General features: G+C 39.3%; 1 protein-coding gene across 1 annotated transcript in view; it reads left to right on the top strand.

Moving 5' to 3' along the window:
• The window catches only part of LOC114705387 (CD2 associated protein), an 83,844-nt gene that overhangs the window by 12,888 nt on the left and 50,787 nt on the right, over window positions 1-20,169 (top strand). Inside the window, exons 2-3 of the mRNA XM_028887268.2 lie at window positions 8,036-8,196; window positions 14,353-14,506. Of these exons, the coding sequence (XP_028743101.1) occupies window positions 8,036-8,196; window positions 14,353-14,506 (315 nt within the window). The remainder of the gene's footprint in view (window positions 1-8,035; window positions 8,197-14,352; window positions 14,507-20,169) is intronic.

Genomic DNA, 20,169 nt, shown 5'->3' with positions numbered 1-20,169 from the left:
AAAAAAGTGGATGAAATGCTCGTATTCTAGATTCTCAGTGGGAAGAATGTGTATTGTAATTGGTGTTAACATTTAGCGATTGTTTATTAGATATTTCTATTAAAGGTATATTTTAAAGCTCTTTTCTAAGTATTGTTTAATTCTCACAAATTATTCATTTTTGAGTACTGTTACTAATCTTTGAAAAGCATTTTTTACATTTATAAGTGTGTATGTGTGTAGTTAGAGGACAACTTCCTGGAGTTGGTTTTGTCCTCCACTGGATGAGTCCTAGGGATGAACTCAGGTCATCAGATTTGGTGGCAGGCACCTATACTCATTGAGCCATTCTGCTGGCCTTGTTGTTATTCTTCTGGTTGGGGAATCAACACCGTGGCAGTTAATTCAAGGCCAAGCCTTGAACCTAGGCAAGCCTGTTCACTGCTTGAACTCTCAGTGCTGTAGAGTAGAACAGCTTATTCTTTCCTTGGGAGCTATTTGGGCTACAGGTTGTAGACATTCTTGATCTTATCTTGCCCTATTTTTTCTTACATTCTTCCAGATTGTAACTTGTTTTGGAATTTCTTTTATTGTCTCCTTCCCTCTCTTTCTTGGTGCTGAGAGCTGAACCCCAGACATGTAGACACTGAATTATTATATCCCCAGCCTACTTAATCTTTATTTCAGACTCATCCAAGCAATATTGTAGAGTATAAATTTCAGGAGTTCAGACAGCTTTGTTTTTTCTTAGATGTATCTTAAGTGTGCTTAACCAGGTGAATATTTGATGAATGAAGATTGAACATGATTATACATGTTTTATTACACATGAAAACTAAATTGACTGAAATCAAAGTTAACAAATTTGAAATGAGACTTTAAAATTCCATGCAATGTATTTCAGTTTAGTGCCACTCATAGCTGTTGATTATGTCAGGCATTATAAAACACGCTTCCTTGCTCTTTGAGTCAAAGAATGTAGTTTCTTTTTTAGTAAGTGTTTTTGGAGGATGCCTAGAAATATGAAGAGATTCAAATGATGGTTTCAGAAATTTTCATGATCCATACATCTGATGTTACAGGTGTTTGCATTTGTCTGTATAACTTAATTTTGTTTTTAAAATCTGTTGTAGAATGTATAATATTATTTTAAGGTATGTTACTTTTGTTTATGTTGCATTTATTTAATTCTCTGAAGCTGTGTTACTGAGCCTGTCTAAAACACCTAACGGTCTAATAAAGACCTGAAAGGCCAATAGCACGTCAGGAGAAAGGATAGGTGGGACTGGCAGCCAGAGAGAATAGATAGAAGGAGAAATCTGGAAGGAGAAAAACAAAAGAGATGGGAGAGTGAAAGAAAAAGGAGCCAGAGAAGGAGGACTCCAGCAGCCAACCACCCAGCTACACAGCAAGCCACAGAGTAAGAGTAAGATTTACAGAGGAGAATGTGAAAAGCCCAGAGGCAAAAGCTAGATCAGATAATTTAAAGTTAAGAAAATGCCAAGCTAAGGCAGGGCATTTATAAGTAAGAATAAGCCTCCGTGTGTGATTTATCTGGGAGCTGGGTAGCGGGTCCCCAAAAGAGCAAAAGCAAACAACATAAAAAAAAAATCTACTTAGAAAATGAGTAAACTTTTATAGAAAGTTCCTATGTTGTGCTAATTTAATTTGTTTCTCTTTAGATGGTGTTTTGCCAGTTTTCATTTGGAGTATATAGTATTGTATTGCATTGAGCCTTTTTTTTTTGAGACAGGGCTTCTCTGTGTAGCTTTGCACTTTTCCTGGAACTCACTCTATAGCCCAGGCTGGCCTTGAACTCACAGAGATCCACCTGACTCTGCTTCCTGAGTGCTGGGATTAAAGGCGTGCGCCGCCGCTGCTGCTGCCGCCTTGCATTGAGCTTTTAATCTCCACAAGAATATTATAGCAAAAATATTGATGATCTCAATCTTTAGAAATATAGAGATTGTTGCTTACCCGAGATTAGAGACAGGATGTGGGTTGTAAGGCTCAGACTTGCATCGGTCTGATTTGGAAGCATGATTTCTTAAACATTTAAAACATTTTAGGAAAGGGAGAAAATGTTGAGTTAAGCAAAGAAAATAATAAGATTGAAACAACTACCTTTTATATGCAAATAAAGAAGTTAGCTAGGCACAGTGGCACTCTGAAACCTGTGAATTCCAACTACTCTGAAAACCTGGGAGACCAGGCTAGGCAACTGAATGAGTTCCTTTCTCAGAACAGAAACAGAAACAATCTAAACAAACTTAACTCTCCTAGAGATTGTGGATGGATACCATACATTATCCAAATGTTTGAGCAACTTCTTTTAAGATACTTGTAACAACACACATTGCTTCTGTCTTACCATTCTGTTCCTGAGAAGAGATGCCATGACCATGACAACTCTTATAAAAAAAGCATTTAATTTGGCTTGCTTAGAGTTTCAGAGGGTTAGTCCCATCATTGCCATGGCGGGGAGCATGGCAGTGTGCAGGCAGACATGGTGCTGGAGAAGTTGAGAATTAGTTCTACATCTGGATCTACAGGCAGCAGGAAGAGAGAGAGAGAGAGCCACTGTGCCTGGAATGTCAAAGCCCACCAGTGACATGCTTCTTCCAGCAAATCAGTACCTCCTAATCCTTATAGGTAGTGGCACTCTCTAATGACTAAGCATTCAAATCTATGAGCCTATGGGGGCCATTCTTATTCAAACCACCACAGGTTCTTTATATATTCATTAGGTTTTTTTTCCCCTGAGTTCTATACAACTTCAATGAACGTTTTTATGTCATATATTTTTGGTCTGACTTGAAAGATTAACACTCTTATTTCTAGTATTTTCTTGAAGTTAAAACTGGAATTGAAATTGAGGAATTAAGAGCTAGATGGTGGAGCTTATTGAAACTAGGAGGTGAGGCTTGGTTGGAGGAAGTAGCACTGGGGTGGGTCCTTGAGTGTGTCTTATTCTTGGCATCTTTTTGTCTGTGTTCTGTATACTGTGATGTGAGCTGCTTTGCCATGTCTTCTCTAATGTTGCTCACTTATAAATGCTTTTGAAGATGTTTAGTTACAGCGATAGAAAAAGTAACCAATTAATTCACAGGGTAGGTTTTATGTGCAGTTGTTTTGGTATCTTAAGAGTGATTAGAGCTGGGGGATGTAGCTTAACTGTAGAATGCTTGCCTGTAAGGCATGAAATATCCTGTGTTCAATCCATAACACTAGATAAACCTTTAGGGTGTGGTGGTGCATACTTGGAATCCCAACTCTTGTCTCCTCCTTGCAACCCCAATACTGGAGGTGGAGGCTCACCACGAATAAGGAGGATCCTGTATCTAAATAAATAAATAAATAAATAAATAAATAAATAAATACACAACTAGAAGGTAGGCATAGTGGATCATATTTTTAATACTAGTACTCAGGATTACTGGGAGTTTGAGAACAGCCAGGGTTACATAGTTTCAGGGCAGTCTGAGCTGCAATATGTGATTCAAAAACAGACAGATACACACACACACACACACACACACACACACACACACACACACACCCCAAATAGAAGAAAAATACTAGATTTACCTATCTCTATTGAAAATATATAAGAAATGCTGCTTTTATCATTTCTGTATTTAATAAATGATAACCGATAAAAGGGGCTTTAGGGATGATGCTCTGGCTTTTAATTAATATTTTCACATGTATCTAATATCTAATTTTTTTAGAATTTAATGACATATAGTAACATTAAACAATACTAGTCACTTGTGTTTTATAGTGTTGTTAAGGGGTACATTTTTAGGCCTAGAAATAACACCATTGTTGTTGAGTTTTTCTTTTGCTCTTTTGGGGGGCCCGCCACCCAGCTCCCAAATAAATCACCCACAGAGGCTTATACTTAATTATAAATGCCCGGCCTTAGCTTGACTTGTTTCTGGCCAGCTTTCCTTAACTTAAATTATCCTGTCTACCCTTTCCCTCTGGCCTTTTCCCTTTCCTACTTCTGTAATCTTACTTTCATCCTGCTCTGTGGCTGGCTGTGTGGCTGGCCCCTGATGTCCCTTTTTTTTTTTTTTTTTTTTTTTTTTTTTTTTAAAGATAGAGTGTCTCTGTGTAGCCCTGGCTATCCTGGAAAGCTATGTAAGTGCTTAAAGTGATTAAAGGCATATGCCACCACACCTGGCCATATTTTTGTTTTCTTTATTTTCAATGTTTTCTTGGATTTGTCATATATTTGATAAATATTCACATAATTTTAAATTCAAAGCATTGCCAGTTTTATGAACTTGAAGACAAAACTTAGTTGCATATATTTTTAATTTTAGTTGTGTGTATGGTGCATGTGGGATGTGGGTGTGGAAGTACTTGGGGGGTGGTGATGAGAGGAGGATGTTAGGTGTCCTCTGTCATTCTCTATTCTCCAGACAAGATTTCTATCTGAACCTCGAAGTAGGTTGCCACACTGCTTTTTTATTTATTTTTTTTAGTGTGGTTGCTGGAGATTTGAACTCAGGTCCTCCTGAGCAACCCAGTGGAACATTTTTGCAGATGTAAATTTTATTTTTTTAGTTTTGAAGTAATCTATTAGTTTTAGAAGTGGTTTAATCCTCTATTTCACTTGAATATATCAGTGAAAATTTCCCATAAACCAGGCTTTTTCCCTATTCAGTCACAGAGCAATAACAATATTTAAGAAATAAACATTGATTTTTAATCTGTATGGACTCATGTTTTCTTATTTTATTTAAGGGGCTAGGGAGGTGGCTTAGTGGTTCAGAACACATACTGCTCACTCTGTTGTTCTACCAAGTTCAGTTCCCAGTGCCAGTGTTGGGCAGGTCTAAGCACCTGCAACCAGCTTCAGGGAGTCGGATGCACTTGTGCACATACCTAAACACAGACACACAGAATTGAAAAGAATCCTAACAAAAAGAACAAATGGCTAAGTCAAATGTGTTGGCCCAGTCCTGTAATCTTAGAATTTGGGACGTGGAGACTGGCCAATCAGAAGTTCAAATCAACATTAGCTTTGACTACTTAAGTTCTATTCCAGACTGGGCTACCTGAGACTCCATGTCAAGAAACAAAACCCAACCAAGGCAAAAACTTCCAAAGTTACTGAGAATTAGTTATGTGAGTAGAATGTATTAAATTAGTTTGTCAGAGGTTGCCCACTGCTGTGAATAATCTATAAATTTCACAGCCATCACTGTTTGAGAAACCAGGGTTCATCAAGAATACTCTCGCTGTTCTTTGTTTCCTTGCATTATTTATTTGTTCCTTGTACCTGTATTTGTCCCTGAAATTTTTGTCCCAGGGAGAAAAATGTTTGGGTACTTAATATTTTGTCTTACAGAGAAACCTTGTCCTTTTTTTTTTTTTTTTTTTTTTGAGACAGGTCCTCTTTATGTAGGCCTGGCTGTTCTGGAATTCACTCTGTAGAGCAGGCTGGCTTTGAACTCATAGAGATCTGCCTCTGCCTCCCAAGTGGGATTAAAGGAGTGTGCCACCATGCCTGGCCTTCATTTTGTTTTCAGGAAATACTGGGACTGATAATGAGTGTGAGCTCTCTTCCCTATAGAATTTAATGTTCTTATTCTCCGCTCTACTTTTCATCTTTGTGGCCTTTCTGGTGTTATGCAGAACAGTCTCCTATCTCAGTTACAGCTCTCTAAATTCTTTAAGCTTCTTCCTCCCTCGTGTTATTAGTGCTGCTGGCACTCTTACTGTATCTTCACCTCCTGTAGAAGTTCTGTCTTAAGATTCATTTACAAACTAAATAAAAAGTGACTACACTGGGTGGTGGTGGTGCACGCCTTTAATCTCTGTGAGTTTGAGGCCAACCTGGTCTACAAAGCAAGTTCCAAGACAGCCAGAGCTGTGACACAGTGAAACCCTGTCTTGAGAGAAACAAAAACAAACAAACAACAAAAAAAAAAATGACTTCACATAACTCTAGGGGATTGCAGGTGGGCTTGGTTAGGGTAGCAGCTTGATAAATGTGCTCAGATTCTTGTCTTCTTCTCTGCCTTAATCATATCTTATGGTTTTCTTTATCTCAGACTGGAGCAGTGTTGAGTGTCACTTCTTGTATTTATTTTAGATCAGCTTTTACTGTGTAGTCCAGGCTGGCCTCAAGGCCATTCTCCTCTTGCCTTAGTGTCCTGGGTGATAGATTTATAGGTGCGTATCACCATGCTTGGCCCTTGTGTTTTGAATACATGCATGTCTGTGATTGAACCAGTCTCCTGCATAATAACCAGATACTACAACTGAGCTGTACGACCAGCTCTGTGTTTTTGCTTTTTAGGTCAAATGAGAAAGAAAGTCAGAATCCCGAGTGTGATTGGGTAGAATTAGAATGATTATGAACACATTATCTCTATCTACACTTTTTCCTCTTACCAACAGCTTTGGGCATCTCAGCTTTAATCAGTCTGCCTTTAAACACGATTTCCCAGATGACTTGGATATGCTTAGTGCTTGAGAAGTTCTGATCTAGACTAGTCAAGATCTAACCCGGGCTGGGAGAAGCTTTATTTGTAAAGCACAGGATTTCAGACTATTGAATGAAATTAAGAATCTGTGAGAAATGGGAGTGGTGTGGTGGCTGTTGATTTGAAATGTGCTTTTTTACTTTAATATTTTTGGTCGAAGTATTTTTTTTTTTTAATTTTTCCTTATAGTTGCAGGTAGGAGAAAAGATAATGGCTATAGCTGGTAACTGGTGATCTTGTGTAGGGAGTTGGTTCTGCTTTCTACAATTGAGCTTTATAAAATGGACCTATATGATGTCTGGGATCAGAAGTCCTGCAGTTAGGGAATGCAGTCTTATTTCAGTGTGCTTTTGTTTTTCATTTGTCCTCTAATACTGTTGATATATCTTAGTAGCTTTAAAACATTGTGTAGGGAGGGGCTAGAGAGATTGGCTCAGTGGTTAAGAGTATGTACTGCTCTTGCAAAGCAAATGAGTTCAGTTCCCAGTGCCCCCATCCAGCAGCTCACAATCACATCACTCCTGCCCCAGAGGATCTGATACCATCTTTTAGATAACATGGGCATGTGCACTTACATGTGTATCCTCTTCCTACCACATAATTAAAAAAATACATAGTTACCTGTTTCTGTAATTTTAGAGTCTAGGCACAGTGTTGTCTAGGTCCTCTGTAAGGCTGCAGTGAAGATGTTCACAGGGTTGGGTTCTCACCAGGGATTCTGTGGATGGATTGTTTTTGAACTTCTGTGAAGTGTGATCCTAATTAGTCTGATCAATAAAAACCAGGAGTCAGGTATCAGGTGAAAGCTGAAAGATCAGAAAAGCGCCAGAGCAGCCACAGTGTGGCTTCCGCCTCTGCCTAGCCTTATCACTTCTCTCCACCCAGCCTTGTCATTTCCTGTCTCCTTTCTGTACAGACCTCCAGACCTCTATGGTTAACTAGTGGCTAGCTCCACCCTTTGATCTCCAGGGAAGCTTTATTTGTCAGAACACAAACAAAATATCACACAATACCCCTGTGATTATTGCCATTATTCAGGACCTTTGCTTTAGTATAGTGTGGGCCTTAGCTGTGGCCCACCCTATTAACGTAGTGACTTGTGTCAGTAAGTAAGAAGCAACATGGTCATTATGGTGTGTATTATTTTATTCTACACAGTCCATCCTCTTTGTTATAGTCTGTTGGTTACAAGTTGGTCATAGGTCACACTCAAGAACGAATTTTATAACAATGGAAATTTAAGGGTGGCTTTTTGTGGGAGATCTTGGGACCACTTCACAGTTTGCCACAAAGTTGAACTGTAAGAATGCAATATATAATGAATATGCATTATGTTTCTTTTGAGGCTTTCACTTAAACATGTACTATATTCTTCTATATTTAGATGGTCAAGGACTTTGCTGATGTGATCAAATATTTAAACCACTGAGACAAGCCTTATATCTTTACAATATTAGTTGTTGCTACACAGATTCTGTAGCTGAAAGCTTGTTAATGTGGTATTTAGTAATTTTGTGAATTAGATTTTAGACATTTGTTTTCTCCTTTTTTAGTTGACTATATTGTGGAGTTTGACTATGATGCTGTACATGATGATGAATTAAGTATTCGAGTTGGGGAAATCATCAGAAATGTGAAAAAACTACAGGAAGAAGGGTGGTTAGAAGGAGAACTAAATGGGAGAAGAGGAATGTTCCCTGACAATTTTGTTAAGGTAAGTATTTTCACTTTAATTTCTTGCTTTTGCATCACAGAATTAACTATGTATGTCAAGAAATAAATACATATGTTTAAAATGAAAATTCTTTAAAACTTTCATTCTTGATATGTAGAAAAATACAGGTACAGATACATCTGTAATAGATTTTACTATTGATTGGAAGCCTGCTGTACAGTAATGCTGTGTGGATGTATATGTATCTTTATGCTTATTTATGCCTGTATGCATGTATCTACCTGCCTCTCTTCTTTTTTTAAACCATAGGTAATAGTTTTTAGTTGGGTTGCACTTTGAGGTGGTGTCTCAGAATTGTCTCACAAGTCTTCTGTTGATTTTTGTTGTTTTCTCAGATTTATCAGATACATCTTTGCAGATATTTTCTGTTGCATATTTTCTTCTCTTGGTGTATTCCCACCTCCCCTTCCTCTTTGTGTGTGTATAAAAGGTACACAGAATTGATTAGAGGGTATAGCACACTTGAAAGGGGTTAAGAATGGACAGTGGCCAAGGAGACCATGTGTCCACCTACTTTTTAGGCAGGCTTTATGTCATATCTAAAGTTCTAGAGCAGACAGCTTTCCCAAGGAGTATTTTCTTGTTCAAGTGACTGACAGGTCCCATTTGGATTGATTTTTTTTTTTCCCCCCTCTGAGATGGAGTTTTACTATGGAGCCCTGGCTGGCCTTGAAATCACAGATCTGTCTGTCTGCTTCTGCCTCCCTCCCTATTTCTAGGATTTAAAAGCATGCTACCATGCTTGGCTTAATTGACTCTTTGTATTTGAGACAAGATCCCACTATGTAGCTCTGGCTGACCTGGAACTCACTATGTAGATCAGGCTGGCCTTGAACTCATAGAGATCCATCTGCCCCTGCCTCCTGAGTGCTATAATGGATTGACAAAGGAGGGGGCGATGGTATGTCTTTATACGTTACTAGAAAGACTTCATTGAGATGGTAATCTCAGTACTTACTTTTAGTGTTAGTTATCTATTAATGATTTTCTATGCAGTTCAGAATGTTCTGTTTTCACCAGGGGGCCACTGCTGTTTTAGAGCCTATTCATTTGACCAGTAATTATAGTACTGCAGTTTGAATTCTTGGTTTTGTTTGTTTTTTAATGTATAAGCAGGCCATAAGAGGGCACCAGATCTCATTATAGATGGTTGTGAGCCACCATGTAGTTGCTGGGAATTGAACTAAGGACCAGTGTAGTGCTCTGAACCTCTTAGCCATCTCTCCAGCCCCCGAGTTCTTGGTTTTATAGGCTGCTGATTATGAGGGAGTGATCCATCTTCAGTGACATCTAAACCTTCTAACTAGCTACAATCTTTCCTCAAGAGGTGAGACCCAGGCTAGTGAGATGGTTAAAAGTGCTTCTTGGAGAAGCCTGACAAAACCTAGGTTTGATCCTTGAACCCATGTAGAAAAGATGGATTAGGTTGCTTGTGTCTGTAATCCCAGCATGCCACTAGTGAAATGGGATGTGGAGGTAGGAGAATTGCCTGGAAAGTTGTGGGCAGGCCAGGTAGCCTGTCAGAAACAAGAGAGACCCTATCTCAGCAAAGGGAAAAGAAAGAACTGACTCATGAAAGTTGTCCCCTGACCTCCACTCATGTGCTATGACATCATGCATGTGTGCACACACACTCTAATAGTAGTAATAGGATTAAAGGAATTGAGACCTCAAAATAACTTTGGAGATGTGAATCATCTTGATCTGGCTGCTTCTCAATGAAGTGAGGCATAGAAGAGTATAGAGATTTCAGTCTTGTTGACTTAGACCTTGAGTGACAATCAAGGTCACACCCAGATATATGGAGTTAGACCATAACAGAGGAACTGAGACTTCAAGGTTTACCTGAGGCTTTATCCCATTTATGGTGATTATTGATTTGGAGGTCGCCTCATTCAGGGACAGCATCAGGAGCTCTGCTCTGAGAGTCTTTTGATCCTGAGGGCAGTAAGCCCTCTAGTATCCTGTCATGTTGAGGGCAAGGAGTCTTAGTAGTATACCTAGTATTTGAATACTTTCTCTTCCAAGTGATCTGAGTGCTTACAGCTTTCACATTAATTTGTCTGTGTATCTCCTCTTAGAGGAGTCAGTGGGAGATGTTGTTAACCAATAAAGCTACAAGAAGTTCTGTATGCCCATCACTCATATTCTCTCCCTATCTTGTATATTAACCTCCTTTTGTCCTAAACTTTATTCCTCTTGTAGGTGCTGCTATAGGAAACAGAATTTGCTATCTTTTTTAGGTTATTAGTAATGATCAGGTCTCACTGATAGTATTTGTAATTGAGTGCAAGAGCTGTCTCAGGAAAGAATTTTGCCTTTAAAGGAGTGGGAATTAGTTAGGAGTGTGCTTCTTAAGGCTTTCTATCTAGTTATAATATAATAAATTTATATTATATTTATAATATATAAATCTGGGTGATATTCCTGAAAATTTAAATTTCATTCATTTATTTGTTTGTTTATTTATTTATTTTCTGAGACAGGGTTTCTCTGGGTAGTCCTAGCTATCCTTGAACTCACTCTGTAGACCAGGGTGACCTCAAACTCAGAGATCCACCTGCCTCTGCCTCTTGAGTGCTGGGATCAAAGGTCTGAGCCACCACTGCCCAACTTAAATTTCATTTCTATTTATGTCTATTTGTGTGTGTGTGTGTGCAGTGGAGGCCAGAAGAGGGAGTTAGATCCCTGGGGAGCTGGCAGTTGATAGCCACCTGACTTGGGTACTAGGAACTAAAGTGAAGAGCAGGAAACATTTATATTGAGATATCTCTCCAGCCCTAAATCACAAGAGAGGTATAAAAGTCTCTCAGTTAAGTTAATGGCTGTCAAGGCTTTGGGTTCAAATTCACCCAAATTATGAAGGATACATCTGAGGGGAAATCAATAGGAACTGAAGAGGAATTATCCCCTTGAATATAGGAGGTCATAAAGAAGACATCCTTCTGTTTGAGCCTTACCAAAATACAGTGAACAACTGGGGCTTTGCTGTTGCTTCTAAGTGTGGGAACCAGAGATAGCATGGAGTTCCCTGTTCTAGAGGTGCTCCTAGTGGTGGGAGTCAAGTTTTTTTACCTTTATAATTTTTGTACATAGTAAAGGTATAATTGCCCCTCTCAGACATAGCATACTTTTTTGTTTTTTTCCTGTGATGCTCTGGAGAGATATGGAGGAAACCTAAAAAGAAATAGTTGCTTATCTTGGCTACCGTGTATTGAAGGCTAGTGCCCACAAGGGACCTTTAAGCTAGTAATTATGAAAGATGGCTGGGTGTGGCGGCACATGCCTTTAATCCCAGAACTCGGGAGGCAGAGCCAGGTGGGTCTCTGTGAGTTCGAGGCCAGCCTGGTCTACAGAGTGAGTTACAGGACAGCCAGAGCTACACAGAGAAACCCTGTCTTGAAAAACAGCAGCAACAACAAAAAGAAAAATATATGACTTAAAATTAAAAGAACTTACTGTTTGTGTCTTCTGTTAGTGCAGAAGGGACACCAAAATACATTTTATGAGTATAGCTGTCCGTTTTAAAAAAGGCATCTGAGTTGGTTATATGTATACAGAAGGTGACAGAAGTACCAGTGGACTAAAATTGAGTGACCTCATGTGTATAGTCCTGAAAATAAGAAAGTAAGCCCTGCAGCTAAGAGGAGTGTATACACTGAGAAAACCTGTAAGTCTAGCAGCAGAGAATCCCATGATCTCAACCCTAGTAGGGAAGTCTGTGACTTAACTGTGATGAAGATGAAGAAATTCAGTTGCAACTTGAGGAGAGCACTAAAGTATGTATTGGGATCTTGCCTTGGATTTTCCTTAGTTCCCTAGTCCCTGTGATCTCTGAAAGAAGTTAGGCAAGACACATGTGGTGGAGACAATAGCTAAAGTGGATTGAAGCCTCAAGTGCAGCTCTATAAAGGGGTGAGAGTAGGCAAGAGACCATTGCTTAGTGAATGGCCACATCATCTGTGAGTTGCTCCAGCCAGGAACTTGAGTATTATCTTATCTAGTTGGAGCTGATGGATTTTCAAGACTCTCAATATTCTGAATATTTTCTGGATCCTTCAAACTTTGTCTGCTCTGTCATTGACTCAGGGAACATTCATCATCAGTTGCACCTACTTGCCATAAGCTTGTTGTCATACTGCACATGCTGATTTCCTGCATTGTGGAAATGTTTCAGCACTGTCCCACCATCTTTGTAGTGTATTTCATAGCCTTTTATCATCAACCTTCCAGCCTCATTGTCTTCAGTCTTTAGGACTCTTAAGACCTCTTCATGCTTCAGCTACATGTTGCGTCCCTTTGTTTCTCAGAAGCTTTGCTCTTCGTTGTCTTCCAATCATGTTGTTCATATTTTGTCTTTTGTGTTCCTTCCCTGGAGTATTAAGGCAATTCCACATAGTTTAAAGGGAGGTTTATTTTGTAGGGTAACTTACAAGTGAAGGGATAGGTTACAAGGTCTGGGAAAGGTGTAGCACAGTCCAGTGGTGTTCTCTGGAAAACTCTGCTCAATCTACCTCCAGCATCCAGGATCCAGGAACCAAGAGAGCCGCACATCTGGATCTCGGGTCTTAAGGGCTCCTGTCTTGGCCCCACCTTGTAGGTGTGACAGTTACCGAAGCCTCAGTGGGGGTAGTACTTCCAGGTCAAAGCTGGAACAGCTACCCACTACACTTCCCTGTGCCTTGCTGCCTGTTCCCCACTCATCTCAGAAGAAGGAGTCAGTTCTGTCCTCTTGCCCTGTGGGTACTGAGAGTTAAACTTAGGTTGTCAGGCTTGGTGGCTGGTGCCTTTACCCACTGGGCCCTCTCTCACCAGCCCTGAGATCACTTTATGAAGTTACCCTGATTTGCCTTTCCACTGCTAAATTTATGTTAGGTTTATTAACTTTGGGTGGTGGGACACAGGACATGGACTGAGGCCACTTCCAGGGCTACCTCTCATACTGAGCTTTTAATCATTGTACATGTTATGACTTAATGTTTATGTGGTCTTTTGTTTCTTCTAGTAAAATTCCATACTCTTTCCCAAGATGATTCTTTTGGTTGTAGGAGACAGAGTTTCTTTGTGTAGCCCTGGCTGTCCTGAAACTTGCTCTGTTTACCAGGCTAGCCTTGAATTCAAAGATTCGCCTGCCTCTGCCTCCTGAGTTCTGGGATGAAAGGCATGCACCACCACTGCCCAACATAATGATTCATTTTATTAAACCTGTGAATTAGAGCAGGGATCTATTAAGTTAAAACCTGTAAGATAGAGGCTACATGTCATGTCATGGGTTTGTACAAGACCCATGCTGTAAGGTTGCTAGCTATGATTTTTATGATTGGATGGGGGAATATTTAGAGAGTATTAAATGACATGTAAAATATGTGTAGGTTAAAAGGTCCCCCGCCCCCATTTCTTTGGAAATAGGGTCTCATGTAGTCATGTTGGCCTTGAACCCACTGTGGTCTCTTGTAGTGGAAGAGGACCTTGAACTCCTGATTCTCTTGCTTCTAACTCCCAAGGGCTGGAATTGGAACTGTTGACCACCATGACCAACTTGTGTTCATGAATTCTTTTAGAATATATCTGGGCTTAGTTATTTAAGTATATGACTGCATTTGAATTACATATAACAGAACTGATAGTGGAAAGAGATTGTATGGCCTAGTAGCCATAATTATTCAGTATATAGTGCTTTATAGAAAGAAGTTGTGGACTCTTGATTAAAAGTATTGTGTTATTTGTTTATGTGTTTCAGGATTTTCTTGTGTATGTTAGTAAGGGTGGGATGCAGCTCTTCTTTACCCTTTCTCCAGTTTCAGTAAGATGTAAACTTATATATACTATGTCATGGTTGGCAAATGATCTGCATTCTTCAGATATATTTGAGTACAACAAAAGCTTAAAAACAAATTAGGTCATGATTCATTTAGTAATCACTGTAGCTATGTCTTAGCATCTTACATTTAAGAAGCAAAAAGTAATGAGTCTAAGGTGGGAGGATTGCTGTGTGTTCTAGGCTAGCCTTGGCTACATATTAAGTTCCAGGCTAGCCTTAGTTACTTCAAAAAAAAAATACAGAAATATGTTTAAGAATGTAAATTGGATAAGATACACTTAAGTTTTCTCTTTTACTGACTTTCCTTTTTATAGGAAATTAAGCGAGAGACAGAACCCAAGGATGACAATTTGCCCATCAAACGGGAGAGGCATGGAAATGTAGCAAGTCTCGTACAGCGAATCAGTACATATGGACTTCCAGCTGGAGGAATTCAGCCACATCCACAAACCAAAGCTATTAAGAAGAGTATGTAAATAATTCCTTTTCTACTTAGTTATGTCAAAATAGGATATTTATGACTGCTCATAAATTCAGAAAGATGAGTTCAGTCTTCTATAGCCAACTGCAGTAGTTAAGTTACTCTCATGTACTGATGATTGGCACACAGTTTTTATGCTTGGTCATGTAGAACCAGTAACATTGATAATCCAGCATTAGTAGCTGGTAGCCATATACACAAATTTTAAATGAAGATCTTGGGTTTATCTCTTACTGTCTCTGAATGATTAACACATTGATTGTATTTAATAGTACTTACTAGATGTTGAGGTATCTGCTAGTCTTAAATGTCTGATAGTGTTTTTCTTTTTTCCTTTTCTTTTGAAATGGGGTTTTGCTCAGTAGCTTTTGTTGACCTCAGATGTGATTCTTCTGCTGTGGAAAGTTTTTTGTCTGTAAATAAGTTAGGGAAAAAATTGACCCTGAAAGAGTACTATATTTTATTGAAAAAAAATTTTTATTCATTATGTGAGGACAGTATTGTAGAGTTTGTTCTCTCCCAGCTTTATATGGACTAGGCTGAAGCAACAAGTGCTATTACTCACTGAGTTATCTCCCCGGTGCTGCCTATTTTGCTTTGTTTTATTTTTGAAATTGTAATTTAATTGCAACATCTCTCCCTTCCCTTTTCTTGCTCAAACGCTCTTATATACCCTCCCCAATTCCTTCAAATTCATGGTCTCTTTTTTTATTGTTATTGTATGCATGCATGCATTTATTTATACATACATTTTCCTAAATAGAACCTGTTGAGTTCACATAATGCTACTTGTATGTCTATTTTCAGGTCTGACTATTTGGTACTAGACAACCAATGGCGTGCTCTTCCCTGGGGAGGACCATCTCTCCAGCCCAGCATTACTCAGTTCCTGCAGTTACTTGTGTAGGGTTGAGGCCTCATGGGCTTTTCCCGTCTAGTTTGGCATGTTTGTTGGTGCAGTCCTTGTACAGCTCATGTTTAGTTGGTCATATTGGTGAGACTTCATGGGTTATGGGTTCTAACATTACTAGGAAGCACAGTCTCACAGTGAACTTTGGCCTTTACAATCTTTTTGCCTTCTGTTCTGCAGTGTTTCCTGAGCCTTAGGCTCTGGAGTGTTTTATACATGAATCCATTGGGGCTAGGCTCCACATCTGCATTTTGACTGGTTGTGGTTTTCTGTAATGGTCTCCATCTGTTGCAAAGAGAAGTTTCCTTAATGAAGGGTGAGGACACTTATCTGTGGGACAGATGTTTACAGATTGCTGTTAGAGATTATTTGATTTAGTAAATTAGTAGTTGTAGATCTCTTCCAGTAACCATAATTTCATTAGTACTGAGTAGTTAGGTTTCCAGTACTAGGCATGGAATCCCTCTTGCCGAATAGGTCGTAAGTCCTTAGAAAGCTGTTGGTTGCCACCAAGATATATGTGCCACTACTGTACCCATAGGGTATTGTGTCAGCATACTTTAAATTGTAGAAATTGAATCTCTTTTATGGCCTCAGATCACTTAAGTTTACTTGACTTTTTTTTTTTAACTTCATTTAAGAAAATAGAGACAACAATTCCATTCTCAAAGATGAAGCATTAAACATGTGCAGACTGTTACAGTGTTTTTGACAATGATTCTGAATGTTTTAATATTAAAAAAACCTGTTAAACTCAATAAAATTAATAAATCCAATTAATCTAGTTTGATTTATTGAGAAATATGGGTATTTTTAAAAATGCATATTCTTGCATCTATCTGTCTGTTGTGTGTACGCACACACACAACTGTGGGAGTTGGTTTTCTCTCTCTGCTAGATGTGTTCTGGGGATCAAGCTCTGTAGAAGTAACCGTCTTATTAAATAAGAAACACAGAGCCAGTGTAAAGATGAAAGCCCAAGAGGTCAGAGCTAAGAGCCTTACCCTTACTGCTGCAGCTATCCTCTTCAGCCAAGAGACCTACTTCCTGTGTGTTTGTCTTTATATAGACTTTCTGTTCTGTTTTCTCATTGGTTGTAAACCCAACCACATGACCACCTCATCACTGCCTGTCTGTACAGACCTCCAGGTCTTCTATGGTTGGTATTGAGACTAAAGGCGTGTGTCTCCATGCTGGCGGTATCCTTGAACACACAGAGATCTACCTAGCTCTGCCTCCCAAGAGCTGGGATTAAAGGCGTGCACCACCACTGCCCAGCTTCTATGATGGCTTGCTAAAGTAGCTCTGACCCCCAGGCAACTATATTTATTAACATACAAATAGAATCACATTTCAGTACAAATAAAATATCACCATAAATCTCAGGTTGTAAGACTTGGAGGGAAGTGCCTTTACCTGCTGAGTCATTTTTGCCAGCCCACAATTGTTTATTCATACTTACCTGAAGTTATTGGGATTATACTATCTTTGAAATTTTGGTCTATAACTCCCTTGTAGTATTAAGTGATTGACAATAACGAACTTTCCCCTCTGAACTGTAAATATATGGGTGTTAATGATTTTCATAAAGGCCTCTTATTGTCACAATATGTTATTTTCCACATAGCACTGGGCTACATCACAAAAACAGGTTTTTGGTTTTTTTTTTATTTTTTTTTTTAAAGACACGGTTTCTCTGTGAAGCCCTGGCTGTTCTGGATCTTGCTGTGTAGACCAGGTTAGTCTCAAACTCCAGAGTTCTGCCTGCCTCTGCCTCTAAATCCTTGAATTAAAAACATGTACCACCACTGCTAGCTAAATGAAGATACCTTGATGCTAAGGTCAGTTAAAGGTGTGTCGTGTCGCGTCCCCCCTGCCCCCCCTCCCGGACAGGGTTTCTCTGTGTAGCTTTGCGCCTTTCCTGGAACTCGCTCTGTAGACCAGGCTGGCCTTGAACTCAAAGAGATCTGCCTGGCCCTGCCTCCCAAGTGCTAGGATTAAAGGTGTGCGACACCACCGCCTAGCTAAAGGTATTTTTTTAATACTTTGTGTCCCAGAAAAATATGATATTCAAGTAATATTTGTGTATCACCTGTCCTTTTTTCATCTGGACAGTTTTAGCAATTTTAGTGGTCTTGGACTCTGAACTTCCTGGAGACTAGTGACAGTAGTAGAGCTGTATAGCAGAGCTGTACCTTTGTGTGCACTTCCTGTGCTCCAAGAATTTCCAGACCAATGGAGGAGTTATTAATGATCTCTGCCCAGTATAAACGTCCTGTGGTTTAATTCTGTGGTGCTGTAAAGGGACACATTTCTTCTTTTAGCACAGGCTAGACAGAAATTTCAAGGCTATGGATACTAAAACAGAGCACTCCCTTCTTTGTGTATATGTTCCTGAGCATGGGGTGGGGTGTTAGTTGAGTCTTTCTTTTCCTGATTTTTTTCACCTAAGGATATTATAGGAGTAGATGCCAGCTGGAGCTAGGCAAAGTTATTACTTTTCTGTTGTTGTGTTTAAATACCACAATCAAAGGCAACTTAAGAATGAGTTTATTTTGACTCGGAGTTCTAGAGGGATGAGACATCATTTTAGCAGGGAGGCAGAGAAACAGGAAGAGGAAGCTGAGAACTCACATCTTCAACTGCAGGCATAAAGCAGAGACAGTTAACTGGAATTAGTGTGAGCCCCTGCCCCCCAACATGCTTCCTGCCACAGTAAGGCCATACCTCCTAACCTACCCAATAGTACCACCTGCTGGAAACCAGTCTTCAAATTCTCCAGCCTGTGGGGAGTAGTTCTCAAACTACTGTAGTTCCTCTCAGGGTTAGGATGAGTCCTGAGGGAAGGAGGACATACAACACAGGTGACATCTGTGTCCAGACAGAGTCTTGGACACATGCGACCTACCAAAATTCAAGAAAATATAAAAAAGAAATCCAGGATAGACCCCTAGCAAGTAACGATAGTGAATCAGTAATAAAATTTACCAACCAAGATAAAAGCCCAGGACCAGAAGATGCTGCACTGTTAAATATAACCAAACATTTAAAGAAATAACACCAAGCTGGGCGGTGGTGGCACACACCTTTAATCCCAGCACTCGGGAGGCAGAGGCAGGCGGATCTCTGTGAATTCAAGGCCAGCCTGGGCTACAGAGTGAGTACCAGGAGAGGCACAAAGCTACACAGAGAAACCCTGTCTCGAAAAACAAAAAACAAAAAAACAAAAAACAAAAAAAACCCCAAACAAACAAAAAACCCAACACTGTTTCCTAAGCAATTCCATGTAACTGAAAGGGAGGAAACCCTTCTAAACTCATTCTGTGAGGGCAGCATTATTCTGGTTCCAAAACCCAATAGGAGCAAAACAAAGAAGAAAAAAATTCCCCACTGTCTTTGATGAATGCAAAAATATGCAAAATTCTAGCAAATTTGGCTTTTATAGGTATACCACAAAGATCACGTGGCAGGTTTCCTTCCAGAGATGCAAAGGTGTTTTAACATATGCAAATAAATAAGTATAAATAGAATGAAAGACAAAAAAAATCATATAATTATCTCAATAGATGGAGAAGAAACATTTGCTAAAACTCAGCATCCCCTCATGGTCTGGACAAAGTAGGTACCGAAGACTCATACCATAGTGTGCTGCAGGCTATATACATAGTCAGTGTACTGAATGTGAAAAACTGAAAGCATTTCTGGTAAGGTCGGGAACAAGCCAAGGGGGATAGGACAGACTTTCATGGTCTTTAGTATATATAGGGATAGAAATGTAGCTAGAGCAATTATGTTAGAAAGAGAGAGAAATACTAGGCATATGAGCAGGAAAGGAGAAAGTCAGTTGATTATCTCTGCTTTCAGATTATGACTTAGAAAAATCTAGAGACCCACCAAGACAACATACAAAAATTAGTAATCCTGTAATTCCAGTACTTGGGGGAGGTTCTGAAGAGTAAGGTTATCCTTGGCTGCAAAGCAAATAGCAACAAACAACAGTACCATAAATCCAGCTATATTCTTAGCATATTTGAAAGAAATGAAGCAGTGTACAGAAACAGATACACTTGTGCTTAAGCAACACCATTCCCAGTAGCTAAGTTAGAGTATCAGGGTAAGTGCCTATCTACTTATAATGGGATAAAGACAATAACACATTGACCATATAATAGTATACTTGGTCCAAAATAAGAATGAACTCCTGCCATATGTAGTAAAACAGTCTTGGAAGTAGAATAGAGAAAGATTTATTGGGGTCTGGGGCGGGCCTGGGCTAGCTGGACATAATCAGTGTACATCTGTGAACATCACTGAATCCCACCAATGTGTGCAGTGATGATGCTAAGTTCAACATTTGAAAGAATAACATGTAAGAGTGATGAGGCAAATGCCTGACTCTAAAATATATTTCAGCTTCTTTAGTAACTCATTCTCTGACAGATGTAAACACATAGGTAAAAGTAAAATTTTAATTTAGGTTTTTGAATCTGTTTGATTTGGAGATGATCATATATAATAATACAGGTTTGTGTTTTCAAATCTTTCCAACTCTGGAGGGGAAAAAAAGACTGAGGTAGGAGGATGGCAAGTTCAGGGGCAGTCAGGTGGGAATTGAGAGGATGAAATAAAATGGTCAGTGAAAATGGTGCTTGGCAGGATAGCTGAGTGGGTAAAGGTGCTTGCACCGAGCTTGAATTCAGAATTCAGATGCTTGTAGTTAGGACAATACTATTTTTATAT

This window comes from Peromyscus leucopus, chromosome 16_21 (assembly GCF_004664715.2).
Source record: "Peromyscus leucopus breed LL Stock chromosome 16_21, UCI_PerLeu_2.1, whole genome shotgun sequence".
In the NCBI taxonomy this organism is placed as follows: domain Eukaryota; kingdom Metazoa; phylum Chordata; class Mammalia; order Rodentia; family Cricetidae; genus Peromyscus; species Peromyscus leucopus.
Note: the sequence above shows the minus strand (reverse complement) of the source record. Positions and strands in the feature narration are given on the sequence as shown.